Below are 14678 nucleotides of genomic sequence, written 5' to 3'. Positions count from 1 at the left end.
ATAATTTTGGTTTTAATTTAATTACTGAAATTGTGTGTTTTTTTCAGATGTGACTCAAGTTTTGAATCTAGGTCATGATCTACCATCTCCACTTGCTGGTTACTCTCCACTGATATTCAACAGTTAAAACTTAGAAGTTTGCTTCTCTGTTTGAGGGAATGTTTAATGTCTGATATAAATTCCACTAATAAATATTTTGGAGCATATACAGAAGCTCATAGAAATTGTAAAAACTATGGGAAGTCCATCAGTAAGTGCATATCATCTTCCGCCTGTGAAGTGAATGTGTACTTATTCATAAAACAGGTGAAAAGCAGAAAATACTTGCCTCACAGAAAGGTCTTAACCTTTCCTGACTGCTGTTGCATGCTTGCTTTTGGTATAAGAGTTCAATTCTAAGAGCCACTGCCTCCTTGTCCTCAGGAATATTAGAAGGTACATTTTCTTGAACAATACTACTACTTACATCTTATTTTGTTTGTTTCCACATCCTTCATTGTTTCAGTGCTTTTTACATTTTCAATTTGCCTCTCTTAATAGGTGTGTTTTTTTCTGGAATTTAGTGAAAGTACAAACACTTGTAAGTATGAAGATTACAAGAACTTACATAAGCAGTGCCTTGCAAATTATTTCAGACCCTTAATATAGTGTCCCAATTAGTGAAATTACAAAATGTTGCATACACATTTTTTAAACTTAATATTTTATTAAAACCTGAGCGCTCAAACTGGACATCAGTTTTCAAGTGTTTCCACAAATTCTCAATACTAATCAAGTAAGGACTTTGATTGGGACACTCAAGGACATTTACTTTCTTATTCTTTCTCTACTGCACTGCAGATGTGGCCTTGTGCTTTGAGTCACTGTCCTGTTGAAAGATTACTTTTTGTCCCAGTTTTAAGTCTGAAACAGGTTTTCTTCTAAGATTCTAAGTACTCTGTTGCATGTACAGTATGTTCCAATCAGTCTTAACAAGCTGCCCAGTCTCTGCTAAAGCAGAATCATAACATAATGCTGCTATTACCATACTTCACAGCAGGGACAGTGTTGACTAATTGATGGACTGTGTTGGGATAAATCAATTTAGGTTTGCCACAGCAGGGGATTTGAAAATGTATGCATTCATGACTTTTCCATTTTATTTCATATTGTTTATTTGTTTCTGTTTTTCTAATGTGTGGAATAGCATATAATAATCCTTATTTAGTGACACTCACTGTCAGCTTGAAAGCAATACAATTTGAAAACTGCATAACTGTATAAAATTTTCTGCACGGCACTATAATTTCACTGATAGTAGACAACATGTACCCTAAGTGAAACTTAACAGCTACATAAAAATATACCTCCTTAAACTTCTACATACACATATTCTATTCATATTCTCAAATTTGTCACATCTAAACCTATTAGTCGTAGTCATAGTCACAAGAAAAAGTTAGACACGTGTATGAAAACCAACAAAGAAACTGACATAAGTTTGTCTATGTGTAGCTGTACATGGTGTTTGGGTTCTATAACATACAGTATTTAAGCTCTCCACTCTCTGCCTCATTGTTAAAAAAATAAAATTCTACATTAGTGTATACTCAGTATATACAGTATATGTGAGATATTCACAGCTTGTCCTGGAGGGCTGCAGTTCACTGGGTTGCATAGGTAACCTATAATCCTCAACCAATTAATATACTGTAATTAATGTAGATAAAAGTGCACAGTTGATTTGAATAACATTGCTATGCACCAAGGGTGGAATGAAAACCAGAAGAGCCCTCCAACACCAGGAGGAAATATCAAAGTTGTAGATGACATTATGAATTATTACTCCTGTCTTTGGAATTTGGGATACATATTTTCAAGTATTTTAACAAACACACATTTCTATAAAATAAAAGTAAGCCTTAGACATACTTCCAGGACTTATAATAATTAAGGTCTGTGACTACTGGTTTTTATAAACCACAGGTTCCTAATTCTGGACCTTGAGACTCTGGAATCATAGACTGTTGGTTTTCTTTCTATTTTCATTTTATTGAAACATTGTTTGAACTGAGACCTTTTATGTCCTGGGTGCATCACACCCATTATCTGCCAGTTGAGGCTTCACTTCACCCCTGACCCTGTGCTCAGAAGTTATTGAAAATGGATAAATGGTAAAGTTGGAGACTACTACTTAGGAAATATAATTGTTACATTGAAACCTCTAACATATTTAAGCCATGGAAACGATTAAAGAGCTCAACTGTTTCATATTATTGGTTCAGTTAAGGCTTAAAATATTGAAATATTTAAACAGGATCAAAAATGTGCGAAAGAACTCACAGTCATGAGTGAGTAAACTTTTTTGTTTCACAAATTTTCCAAAAATAAAATGACAGACTTGTTGATAAATGTTTATTAACATTAAAATGAACAGATCACATTATCATGTCTCTGAAAGACTCAAACCTTGTTTCACTCTTAGAACACACACATATTCAAGGTAGCAAAATAACAACATTTTGTCAACCATTTATTAATTACAGTAAATGTTTTAATAAATAGTTGTATGTAGTATAATTAAAGCAATGTAATGTGCCTAAGCCGCCATGAAAAAAATCTCTATACTGAATCATCAGTTTTTGTTACAGAATAATTTTTTGTTTAGAGACTATGTATTAAGTGAAATTAAAAATATTTTAATACAATGTTGTTATTGTACTATTATTAACTATTATTGTATTCTCTTTCAATGTGCTCTGAAAATTCAAATCATTATTGACAACTACAAAAAGAAGAAATTTAAGCATTGGCTTTTTTCATTTAAACATGCTAGAACTACAGTACTGTACAGGACAGCAACTGATGCCAAGTTTATTCTGTTATTCATATTATCATTTTTTGAGACCTGCTCACACTGGCGTTTTTTTGTACTCAGTATGGGGCAGTCCAAGTCATTTGGAGAACAGGGTGAACAAGTTCAACTGTCAGATGAATCAGATCAAACCTAAGTGACATCACTAAAAGAGGAGGTCTCAGTCCGATTGACAAATGAGATGGGTTACGATTTACTCAATAAGTGTGAGGCTAAATAGAATGGAATACTGTATTATTTAATACATGTTGAATACATTATTCCTACTGTATAAGACAGAAGAAAGGTACATTAAATGAAAACATTTACTGTTTTAAAGTCTAGCTATAGCCCAGTTTATACAAATTCTTATTTTTATTTCCTGTTTTGTTGTTCCATTGCAGGATGGATGTTCAGGTAAATCGAATAATATTATTACACTTGTTAGAATCAAACAATCAAACAATTATAATCCCACAAAACCTGCTTTTAAAGTACGGCAAACCTGTTCAAATATACAGAGCTTGTTCAATTTTTACTGTTGGTATTGTGCATTATTTTAATACTAATGTAGTTGTGTACATAGTATATAGGCTGAATGGTACAGAAATTGTGAAAAATATTTTCAAAATTTGATATTTACAAAATATATTTAAAAAACAAATAATGTAATTCTTTGTTAACATTGATGTTTTGACTTGGCTTTTTATCTTTATTTCCTGAAATCATATTTAAATAATTTCATCTGCTGAAAGCAATTTCATAATACACTGCTGACATCATTTTGTATCTACAGATTATTTCACTGACTTATTCATGGTTAGTATAGTGAATATCGGAATATGCGGAATATCAATATACCGCATATCGGACGTACTGTAGGAAAGGATGTATTAAATTGAACTTTATACCCAGCTTAAATAACAACAGCCCTCAGAAGTCTGAAGCACATCATAAGGTCCATGGGAATGGGTGGGTTTATCTCATTGCCGTCAAGGCGAAGGTAGCGCAGGCGTGGAGTTTTTTCATCGTAGTAGTCATCAGTGGCTCCAACAGGCATAGGGCAGATGTCACTTCCATTCACTCCTGTGTTTACAAAAGTATGATTACTCAACAGCACAAACATTGTCAAAGTTCTTCTGATTTCACTGTACTGTATGCTACTGTAGTTGACTTTTTGTCTGTTGTTTTTTCTGCCTTTACACTGTATACTAAGACACTTTAAAAGTGTAGCATTGACATCAAATGAATATTGTGTACGATGGAAGAGCATTGGAGCTACGTTAGCTCAGATAGCAAGGGCATCTAGCTCCTGTACCGGAAGGTCCTGGGTTCAATCCCAGGGAGGGGGGGAAGCAAGGTAGCATGTGCTAATTCCTCCCAAACAGCTCCTAGGTCCACTCAGCCTGCTTTCCAAATGAGTACTGGGGGGTTAATTCTTCTGGGAGTAATAGGCCAGCTGGAGCATGATGCTGACCGCATCACTTCCACCTCAAGTGTCAGATGGTTGAGAAAAATGGTGGCCCTCCCCATGGGCCTTTATGGCCTGAAAGGAGGACCTTAAAAAAGAATGAATAGCATTATCTCAACGATAACTATATAGCAATGTGATTTTTTGTGAATTTTTACCATGTGACTACTTTTCACTATTACTTGTGATGTGCATTCTTGTGTTTGGTTCAGAGTTTAGGATGTTGCCATTGTATGGATGTTTAAATTGCATTCTGAATCTAGAGAAACTTCTAATTATAGTCTTCTCATTAGGAAATCTACCCTGTCTATTTGCAGCCATCGTTGTAGCTGTACAGAATTGATTTTTTAGACGGTCCTTCCTAATGTCATTCCAGACATATCCATATCCTTGATTGACCTGGACAGGGATTATCTTGGGTGCTGCCAGTGCTCTCATGGGGCTATACCAGGTCAGAGATAGACCCTCCATCAGCATTACTAGAGTATGAGCTCTCTCAAGATCACTGAGACTTGGCATCCTGACAAGTAATGTCTGAAAGTAAATGTATGTGTCTTTTATGTGTCTAACACCCATGTTTCAAGTGGAACATGACTGTTATGTAATTCTGATGTTTTATTATGATGTGTAATTCTTTCGTATTGATGGACCTGTTAGAGCAGTGCACAGAGATCAGAAATGGGGAGTTAGCCTAGAGGTACTTAAAGGTCATATTAAATCATGATTTAGGGATCACTTCATACAAACCTTTTATTTTTCATATATCAGCAAAATGGTGCTTTGTTCCTGTGGATTATTAGTATGCAGACAGAATATTTATATACAAGTTAATTTATGTCATCAAAAATCACAGGATGATCCAAGATCTTTTGTTTACCTAAAATGTCATAAAATAAAGTACTTAGTAGTAACTTTTAAAAAATTTTATTCAATTTCTTATGATAAACCTCTTAAATTAGGATAAATGAGACATTTATTGATGCCTTATTTTTTGTTGATCAATTCCTTCGGTTCCAAACTGTTATTTTCCCTTATACAAAAAAATATGAGATTTATTACATGGAACGAATACATGAATATATGGCCTTTAAATAATTCAATTGTATTCAGTTACAATACTGTTACAGTCATTTTTAAATACCCAAATTTGTTATCAATGGAAGCTATAATGGCATAACATTTCACAATTGAATATTTTGTATTTCAAAGTTTCTGTCATTGTGATAAGAAAAACAGTGAACAATGGTCCTGGGTTTCATAGGTTTGATTCAGTGGTTTTTAATCACATTTATTTTAGGTAATAAAGCCAAGTAAGCCTACAATTCGTTCAATTACTTAAGTGAAAATGAGTATGAGCAAATAATGCAGCTCTCCAAGACAAAGCTAGTTATTTAAAAAGATACATGACAGTATTAGCATGTTAATATAAAATCCTAAAAATTCTAAACAAAACTGGGCTTTTACTTACTCTTGATTTTATTGTGGTCAAGGTGCAGGTGCTCCAGGCTAGGGTGAAAATGAGGCACGTGGTTGAGCTGGTTGTGAGATAACTGCAAATCTAGGATGGTGGATATGTTGAAAATATTCTTTGGTAGGCCACTATCGGCAAGCTTGTTGTAATTAAGCCTCAGAAAGGAGACCTTGGGTGTTTCTTTGAAATAGTTGTCAGGGATCTTGTCAATGGAGTTGCTGTCTAGGAACAACTGCATAATGGTTGCTGGTAAGCCAGGAGGCATTATTTTCAGGTTGTTTTTGGATAGATTAATCTGAATAAGGTTCTTCAAGCCTTTGAAGGTATTTTCTTTGATGGCTGCATCCTCCAGTTTGTTGTTTTGAAGGTCCAGCATTGCAAGATTTTCCATACTGTTGAAGACCCCAGCAGGGATCTTGGAGATCTTGTTCCTTGACAGACGGAGCTGTTCTAAGCTTGTTGGAAGAGGAGAGGGCACTTCATCTAGCAGATTGTCTTCAATATACAGGTAAATGAGTTGTGTCATTGCCTTGAATACATTCTTGTCAATACCCTTGTTGGTGATCTTGTTTCTGTTGAGGTTCACCCATCTGAGTTGTGTTGCATTCTTGAAGGATTTTTCTGAAATTGCATCGATTAAGTTGTTCTGGAGGTACAAGTACCAGGTGAATGCGGGGATGGTGGGTATCTGCTTCAATCCCTTGCTATCACAATATACAGCATTGGGAAAGCTTGGAAGGCAGCGGCATTCCTTTGGGCATGCCTGAATTTGTTCTAGGTATTCAGCATAAGGCATGTCTTGAGACCAGGTAGCGCTAGCAAGTAGCAAAACAGTAAACCCAATTAACATCTTCATGTTAGTATTCAGCCTGCAAAAGAGAAATGTAATATTATATATGTATCATCCTTCAAGACAATTATATAGGGAAATATACATAAGATACTGGTTTTACTACCACACAACATTCATGCTTTTTTATTAACACAATGAATGTGTAATTTTTTAAAATACAATAACACATTAGGTAGGGATTAAGACTCCCTGGAGACAGTTTATTTTGTGTTTTGTAAAATAATAATTTTGTTACATTTTTCTTTATCTGAAAAAAAAACTTTATTAAGAAAAGCTCACAGATTTTGATAGAGGAAGACGATATCTTCAACAAGAACAGGTAACTTTTATTAAGAATTTTTTTTTTCCAGTTATGTTTTCCTATCAAGGATCACACAAGAAAAAATATGCATGTGCTGTGCTATTTTCTCCAGCTAAGCTGGGATTGTGCGTTTATGGGTAACTCTGTATGTGACTGAGCTGAATATGGATTGTTATTATGTCACTGAACTGTGTCTTTCAACAGCACAAACCATCACATCACAACAAACAGAATCAAGATTATCTAGCAAAACTCCTGCCAGATGTAGCATATCAAATGTTAATGCATTAATTACTGCACTTTTAGCAACTTTTTGAAACCTGGACTAGGTCATCAAATACCTTTTTTTACCTAGTAAAAAGCACCAGTCTTGCATATAAAACCTACTCACAATAACCAACCAGACCTCAAATAGACATTGAACAAAACAAATATTATAAATCTCTGCATCAGCACAACCATTTTTCTAAAAAAAAAAATACTTTTCAATTTATGTCCATAAGATGAAATGATACAGTACTTGTCTGATGTAAATTAAACCTTTTATAAGTTTCTGATCTTTGCTGTTTGCACACACTTTGCAAATTAACTAAAAACTATGTTGCACCACTGGTTCTGCTTCTAAACTCAGATGTTATTGGATTGGTAAAATTTTGGATGCTGTCTCCTTTGATTAAGGTTTTATGGCTGACATTGCTTATCCCTAGAAAGAACAGTCTGTAATGCTGTATACAATTACATGTTGCAGGCTGCTAATAGGAAAGAAAGAAGAGCAGTTAATTGAGGAATTATTTTTCTGTAGCAGTTCTTCTCGATGTTCATTTACTTGTCATGTGGTGCAAGTTTAGATTCTGTATTTTTTCTTTCCAAACACATCTGGATTTAATTTTCCCGAGCTCTTGATTTTTCATATATAGGAGCAGATCAAAGAAACAAGTAGTACAGCTGGTGGACAGGCACAATCTTGGCACAATACTTTACAGAACTGTTGTTGAATACTATAACAGCATGGGACTTGCTCATCTCACCTACATTACCCTGTTTATTGGATGTGTCAAAAGGTACAAATTATGAGTATACAGATGGCATGTACAGACATATGAACTTAATTTAATGTTCACCTTGTCATAGTTGCAAGGAATATATACAGTAACAAATATATTACATACTGTAGAAATACAACAAAGCATACTATCTAGGTTCAAAAGACTTTAAAAAATTGTGGTCTTATTTAGATTGGTTGTGGATTGCATAGGTTTTCATTATGTAAATTATAAGTTCAATTTTTTTTCTGAACCTACAGTACCTAAAGTGGCAACAGACTGCAACAGACTGAACTATTTCTCCCTTATATTTGCAGAGGCAGTTAGATATCACTTAATTTGGGGATATCACAAATCCTCTTAGTCAATTCTGTTACAAGTACGAGAGCTACAGTATAATCCCACAGCAAATTGCCTCTAAGCTTCAGTATCCCTTTATGATCGAGGCAGTGGTCCAGTTTCTGTGACACTAATACAGTCTGATTTATTAAAAGAAAGCTCTCATATTGTTTATATTACCTGTTTTTTTGATGTTATTGATTAACATAACTCAGTTTAATGCTCATTAAATGTATCTTTGTTATTCTGTCACAAAACCACTTTTTTCTTCCTTCTTTTCCACGTCCCTAAACTTCTCACTGAGCCACTGTGTTGGATCAAAACAAGAATAGTTTTTGATAACATCTCAAAGAGATTTGCCAGACGAAGCTACCGTAGCAATCAGACATTAAACTGATTATATTTTTAAGTAATTTACAAAGTGAATGGAGATCAATATTAAAACTGAATAAATATATCTAACTTTTTACTAATTTTAATCAAACATTTGGGGTACGTTTCCACATTTTAGACTTTTTTTAAATAACAGCTGGTGATATAAATGTCCCTTAAACCATTCATATCTAATAAATAATCATTTGTGAAACAACAATTAATCATGACCACCAATGGAAATTAACAGCCTAGTGCTAGATTACTTTGAATCTTAGTCCAGTTGTATCGCAAGACCAAAACACTAAGCTGGCAGTGTTCATTTTCATTAATTTTGAGAAGATTTTTTGAGAAATTGAGTTTTCTTTATGCAAAATTTTACACTATGAAGTTTAGAGGAATAAATAATCTTCATAATAAAAGGGAGGGGTGTATTTATCAGTTGGTAAACTGCAGGATTGAAATGTAAGTTATACTGGCTCTAGGATCAGTGATCAGCATGACCTGTTTGAGGGAGAGAAAATAGTAACACAGCGCTTGTGTTAATAAGTGAGAAGCAGCTTGCTTTGTTTTGTATTTAGCAGAGTTTTAGTGTTTTTAACTGGAAAACAGGATCTGTGAAAGACAAGGTTAATGGTACATTGTGTGACATAAAAATAAACTCTGAATGTGCGACATGCTATTTATTTGCTATATATCAGTAATATCAAAACTAAATAAATTACTTCTAAAACTATTGTTATTGCTTTTTGGAAAGTAATAGTCAGATGCATATAAACCTAGCATTCCATTCACTTTTATAAAAACATATACTGTAAATTTCTCCAGTTCTTTTCAACCACGTGACATTATTTGCTGTGCTTTTCTTTGATTTCATAATTACAAAGAATACCTACTATTTTAAAAAATCACCTTCTGAAATCATAAAAAATAAGTAATGTTACTGTGAGACTAATGGAGGTTCAGAGTTTGAGCTTGATCCAAATTTGGAGGACGGATCTGGAAGGAGTGTGTGTTCAGGTCTACCACGTTTTGTGCAAAGACATGCTCTTATCGAGCTACTGTATATATGTGACATTTGATTTGTCAAAGAGGAGCACTGTGATTGGACAGCAGAAGAGAACCATGGCATGTATTGTGTACTGTATGTGATACTGACATGGTAACATCGCTGAAGGTGTCTGCTTTGTGAGTGAGCTATGATGGATCAAACAAGGTTTGAACTGAATCCGGGCCAATGGCTGTGACCAGAACTGTGACATGGGCCAGAGAAATGAGCTTACTCTTTGGCTAATGTTTGATAACCCAGTATTATTGCACGTTTGTGATAATTAGCCAATTTAACTTGGTATAGTAGTGAACAAGACAAATACATATTACATAACATGTAAGTTTAAGACAATACAAAAATCTTTTGACTGATTGACTTTTTCAGTCCTTTCTTGTACTTAAATGTTTACAGTCAGAAGGAATGCTTTCTTTACCTTGTTTTTTTTGTAAAGCCTAAAGCACTATCATGTTTTACTGATCTAAGTATGTCATCCAGCCATTTCTTGAATGAAGCCAGCGTTTCGACTTCAACCACATGACTGGGTAGCTTATTCCATATTACAACCCTTTCAGTAAAAAAGTGCCTGTTTTTCTGAGTTTTAAATGAGTTTCCACATCCTCTTGTGTCACGTTTCACTGTTCATTCTGAAGAAGTGCACTCCATTGACTTTGTCGATAATCTGGAAGATTCTGAAAACTTGCATCATGTCCCCTTGTAGTCTTCTCTGTTCAAGACTTAAAATGTTCTATACTTTCAGTGAAGGACATTCCTTTCAGTCCCAGAATGCCTCTGCCAGACACACAATATCTTTTTTGTAACGTGGTAACATTTTACACAATTTTCTAAATGAGGTCTAATTAGTGAATTGAACAATTTTTACAGCATCCCTTAATTTGAATTCTGCACTTTTAACTATATAGATGTAAGGATGCAGCTATTGTTGTGGGTTTAGTGTGATTGGTAAAGGTGTTTGTAGGATCATATAGCGATTAGTTTGTTGTGTTCAAGGTTATTAGAAAAAGTGGGGCAAATGTGTGAATGTGGATGAAGTGCACACATTTGCACATGTAAAGAGCTCAGCTGTTTGCTGCAGATGATGTTAATTAGAAGTCTCTTTAAATATGTTTGAGACAGAGACAGAAAAGAAGAAAGAAAAATCATACATGGAGAGAACACATGGAAGAATCGAAAGTCCAAACAAAACAGTCTGTATTTAGTACTCCCATTTAGAAGGTTAAATAGCTGTCAGTTGGTTATGAAAGGTTCAATGACATATGGTTTATACACCACACAGAGAGAGGTCTGTGAGAAGTGAGTTGTCTCCTTTATAGTCAGGGAAGACTAAGGGGGAGGAGAAAAGGTTAGTTATCCCTAGCTGAAGGTAAGGGAATAGCACCTCTTGGGTGGAAGCTGTATTAGTCACCACTAGGTTGGATAGAAGGTTCCTCGTCAGTAACCAACAAGACTTAGAAGAAATATTATCAGATTTGCCAGGAGTGTCAGGGGTGCAGGTAAAGATTTTGATTAGCATCTTTGGTCAAACAGAATCAGCCAAGTAAGTAAATTTAAAGGTTGAATTATTCCTGGTTCTGGTTACGTTTAAGGGAGAGAGACAGGGAAAGTTTCTGCTTGCCTTAAAGGGGAAACAGTTAAAGGGTATCTGGTTACAAATCCTTTTAGGGGATCTGGGGTTTCTTCGAAAGGGTAATGGTTAACAGTCTCACTTATAGGGGTTTGGGTTTTTGGGATGTCCAAAAACCTTGGTGGCAGAGGAAGGCAGAATGATCGTTTAATGTATAATTCCACTATTTGCACAGAGATGTTTTTTTGGGGGGAATCCTGAAGAAGGCTTCACAGCCAAAACGTTTTGTTTTTTCTCTTTTCTTTTCAGCATGGAATAAGCCTATTACTTGTTCCTTTTCTAGTCTATGCATCCTGACGCAGCTACCCACCTCAGCAGGTTTCTAGGTTTCCCCAGGAAAGGAAAGACAATTAACAATAATCCTGTAGACAAGCGCAGATATGAATGCAATAGCCTTACATTTTGCTTGCCTTTTTTATTGCTTTATTTTATTGCAAATAGTGTTAAATATATCATACATACAATACAATCTCATATATTTAAATATCTAGTGAGGACACAATGACATCTAATTGCATTTTAAGGGGGGATAAAATAAAACAAAACACCAAAATGCAAAATGCTACAAATAATATTAACAGTGTTACCTACAGTATTATTTAAATAGTTTATGGTTTGAATGGCCCTGTTGCAGTAGATTTTAGCATTTATTAACGTGTTGAAGTCAAGGTGGAATAAAGTAGAAGCATGTGTTTGACCTTTTTCCAGATTAAAAAAGAAAATTGTAAACAAAAATGTTTTGTTCTAGACATACCTTTGTAGTCCTTGTTTTAATGTGCTTCTCTTCACACATAAGAACCTATTAAGATCAAATCATTTCCTCAAACTAAGCTACATCAGAGTCATATTTCATCATAGCCTATTACAGAGTCAGAGAAATTGGGTTAAAATATTCTGGCAAACTCAGAAAATATCGTTAGATACATGGAGGTTAAACATACAGTATGAAGTTATTAACCAAGCACCTCCAAACAATTCTTATAAGCCTAGTCTTTTCATTTTCTTCAAAGCAAATTTATAATATACATTTCAAGTAAAACCTCATAAAGAGAGGGGCTAAATGGGGAGAAAAGCCTATCAATGAGCACAAGCCAGGATACACCCTGGACAGGACACTAGTGCATTGCAGGGCACACACAAGCACTAACACACACTCACAGCACCGCCAATTTTCCTAGAAACCAATTAATGTACCAATATGTACATAGAGAGAACATACAGTACAAACTCCACACAGATAGCACCCTAGGTTCTTAGGTTCTTAGGAATTGAACCTGGGGCTCCAGCAATGCTAACCACTGTGCCACCCTGCCATTTTACAAGCAATATACTATATACTTAATACCCAATCTAATAACAACTGAGAACGACAGTGTGAATAAATAGTAAAAACATTGTCTTAAAAATCTTTTGGTAATTTTGTAGTTAAGCACACCAGTTCAGTTATCTTTTGTATCAAAAGTGAATCATAAATGTTCTTTATATATACTGTATATATGAATGCAAAACTAATTTGGACTAATTTCTGAGCATGACGTCATTATATTTTTCAACAGGAACACCTAGAGCCTTATTCCCACTCATCATCAAAAACGTAATGAATATTGGCTGGCAAAGCTAATGCAATTTATAGTTCATGAATTTTTTACTCAGTTTATTTGCCTCTCAGCCTCCTCAAATAAGGCTTTTCCAGTCCATTCCACTGTAACATTTCACTTTAGTACTTATATCAATTTGATAAAAAAATATGATTATATTGAAATCCTGCTGTGAAAAAAGGCTGAATAATATTACTACATGTTCAATAACACTTCAGTGCCATTCACTACTTAACGGCTTTACAATTGTTAGTATAGATAAGATCTCAACACTGTCATACATGTTGTTATGGCAGGAGCAAAAAAAAAAAGAAACTTTAAATGAAACTTCCTCTACATTCAGCAGGATTTTAGATGTCACAGGGTACAATGCTATTCTTCTACATGAAGAATTATATATTTATTCAAAAAAGGAGCATTTTATTGAAAACAAATGTTGGCTAACAGTGTGTCTTTTAAATAAAATAGAACATTTTTCTGAATATAAATGGTAAAAAATATGGAGATTGGTTAGTGGAAAATGGCCTCGATTAAGCCAAGTATGTTAATTATAGCAAATATTTCATTTAAAAAAGGTTTGGGTTAGGTTTCATCTTATGGTTTAGTTAAGAGCCAGATTATTTACTGAATGAAAAGACCACTGAAGTTCCAGCAGGGCCTGAGTTGTTTGGCAGACTTTAATACAATAAATAAATAAAAAAATATGGTGTATTCAAGTTTTTCTCACAAACTTTTAGTACAATTTTAATGATAAGACTGCAAGAACAAAAGTAATGCAGTGCAAGAAATGTTGTAACACATTGCTGTAAAATGTTCTGCATTTAACATATTTTGGAAATATTCAGTATTATATAACATAGTTTTTTTTTGGTCAGCACAACCAAAACCTATAAGCTCTTACAGAAATACAAAAAGAAACAAAAAACAAATATTGGGATGGGGGAATCTAAGTACAATTTGGTTTATGTTATAGTAGAGAGCACAGATGCTTTATTTTGAAACTTGTCATGTGAATGAAGTGTTGACTTATTTAGAAAGCCAGCTCCAAAGTATAAGAGTAGATCTTTCATGGACAAGACAGCATATTAAATTCATTACATTTTTTCAGTTATTCTGGAGTGAAGAAATTAAGGGTCACAAAACAGATGGATACCATTGAAATGTAATTGAAAGGATACATGTTTTTTTTAAGATATCAAGCCCCAAATCAATCCTCATGTAGACACTTATAATGTAACACAGGTGAATAACTCCCCTCCCCCCTCCACAGTCTTGAACACACATACACATACAAAAAAAAAAAGATTACCTGGTTTTCCAAAACATGTAGCTTTGACTTCCCTGGGTTGATGAGACATGCAAAGAAGTGCAAATCCCGGCTTCTTTTTGGTTGTGCTGATTCTATCTTCAGTAGGACAGTGTCTCGTCAAACGTTAAGCACACACTGTGGTGTCCATGCATTTGTAGCCAACCTTATTAGAATGGTATTGTTGTAAGCATTATTGCCTAAGGTTATACCTTTGACATTGACTTATGCTAGGTATATAATTCCTTGAGTTGAGGTTCACCACTGATTATTAGCCAATGGATTTTTTGACTTAAGACTGCATGCTTGGGCTGTATAAATGCAGCCCCCAATATATATTCACAGGTGGCAAGAAACTGTTTAACCCTTAAAGCATCTTCAAATACCGCAATACCTCA

The 14678-nt window shown here is 34.5% G+C and overlaps 1 protein-coding gene across 1 annotated transcript; it reads right to left on the bottom strand.

Moving 5' to 3' along the window:
- Nucleotides 1–3749: 3749 nt before the first annotated feature.
- kera (keratocan) lies at nt 3750–14300 on the bottom strand. The gene is made up of 3 exons (XM_088924091.1): nt 14284–14300; nt 5773–6644; nt 3750–3919 (listed from the first exon to the last, which is right to left on the bottom strand). The coding sequence occupies exons 1-3, from the start codon at nt 14298–14300 to the stop codon at nt 3750–3752; spliced, it is 1059 nt and encodes a 352-aa protein (XP_088780217.1).
- Nucleotides 14301–14678: the final 378 nt, after the last annotated feature.

This window comes from Atractosteus spatula, chromosome 8, assembly GCF_055471065.1.
Source record: "Atractosteus spatula isolate fAtrSpa1 chromosome 8, fAtrSpa1.hap1, whole genome shotgun sequence".
NCBI lineage: Eukaryota > Metazoa > Chordata > Actinopteri > Semionotiformes > Lepisosteidae > Atractosteus > Atractosteus spatula.
Note: the sequence above shows the minus strand (reverse complement) of the source record. Positions and strands in the feature narration are given on the sequence as shown.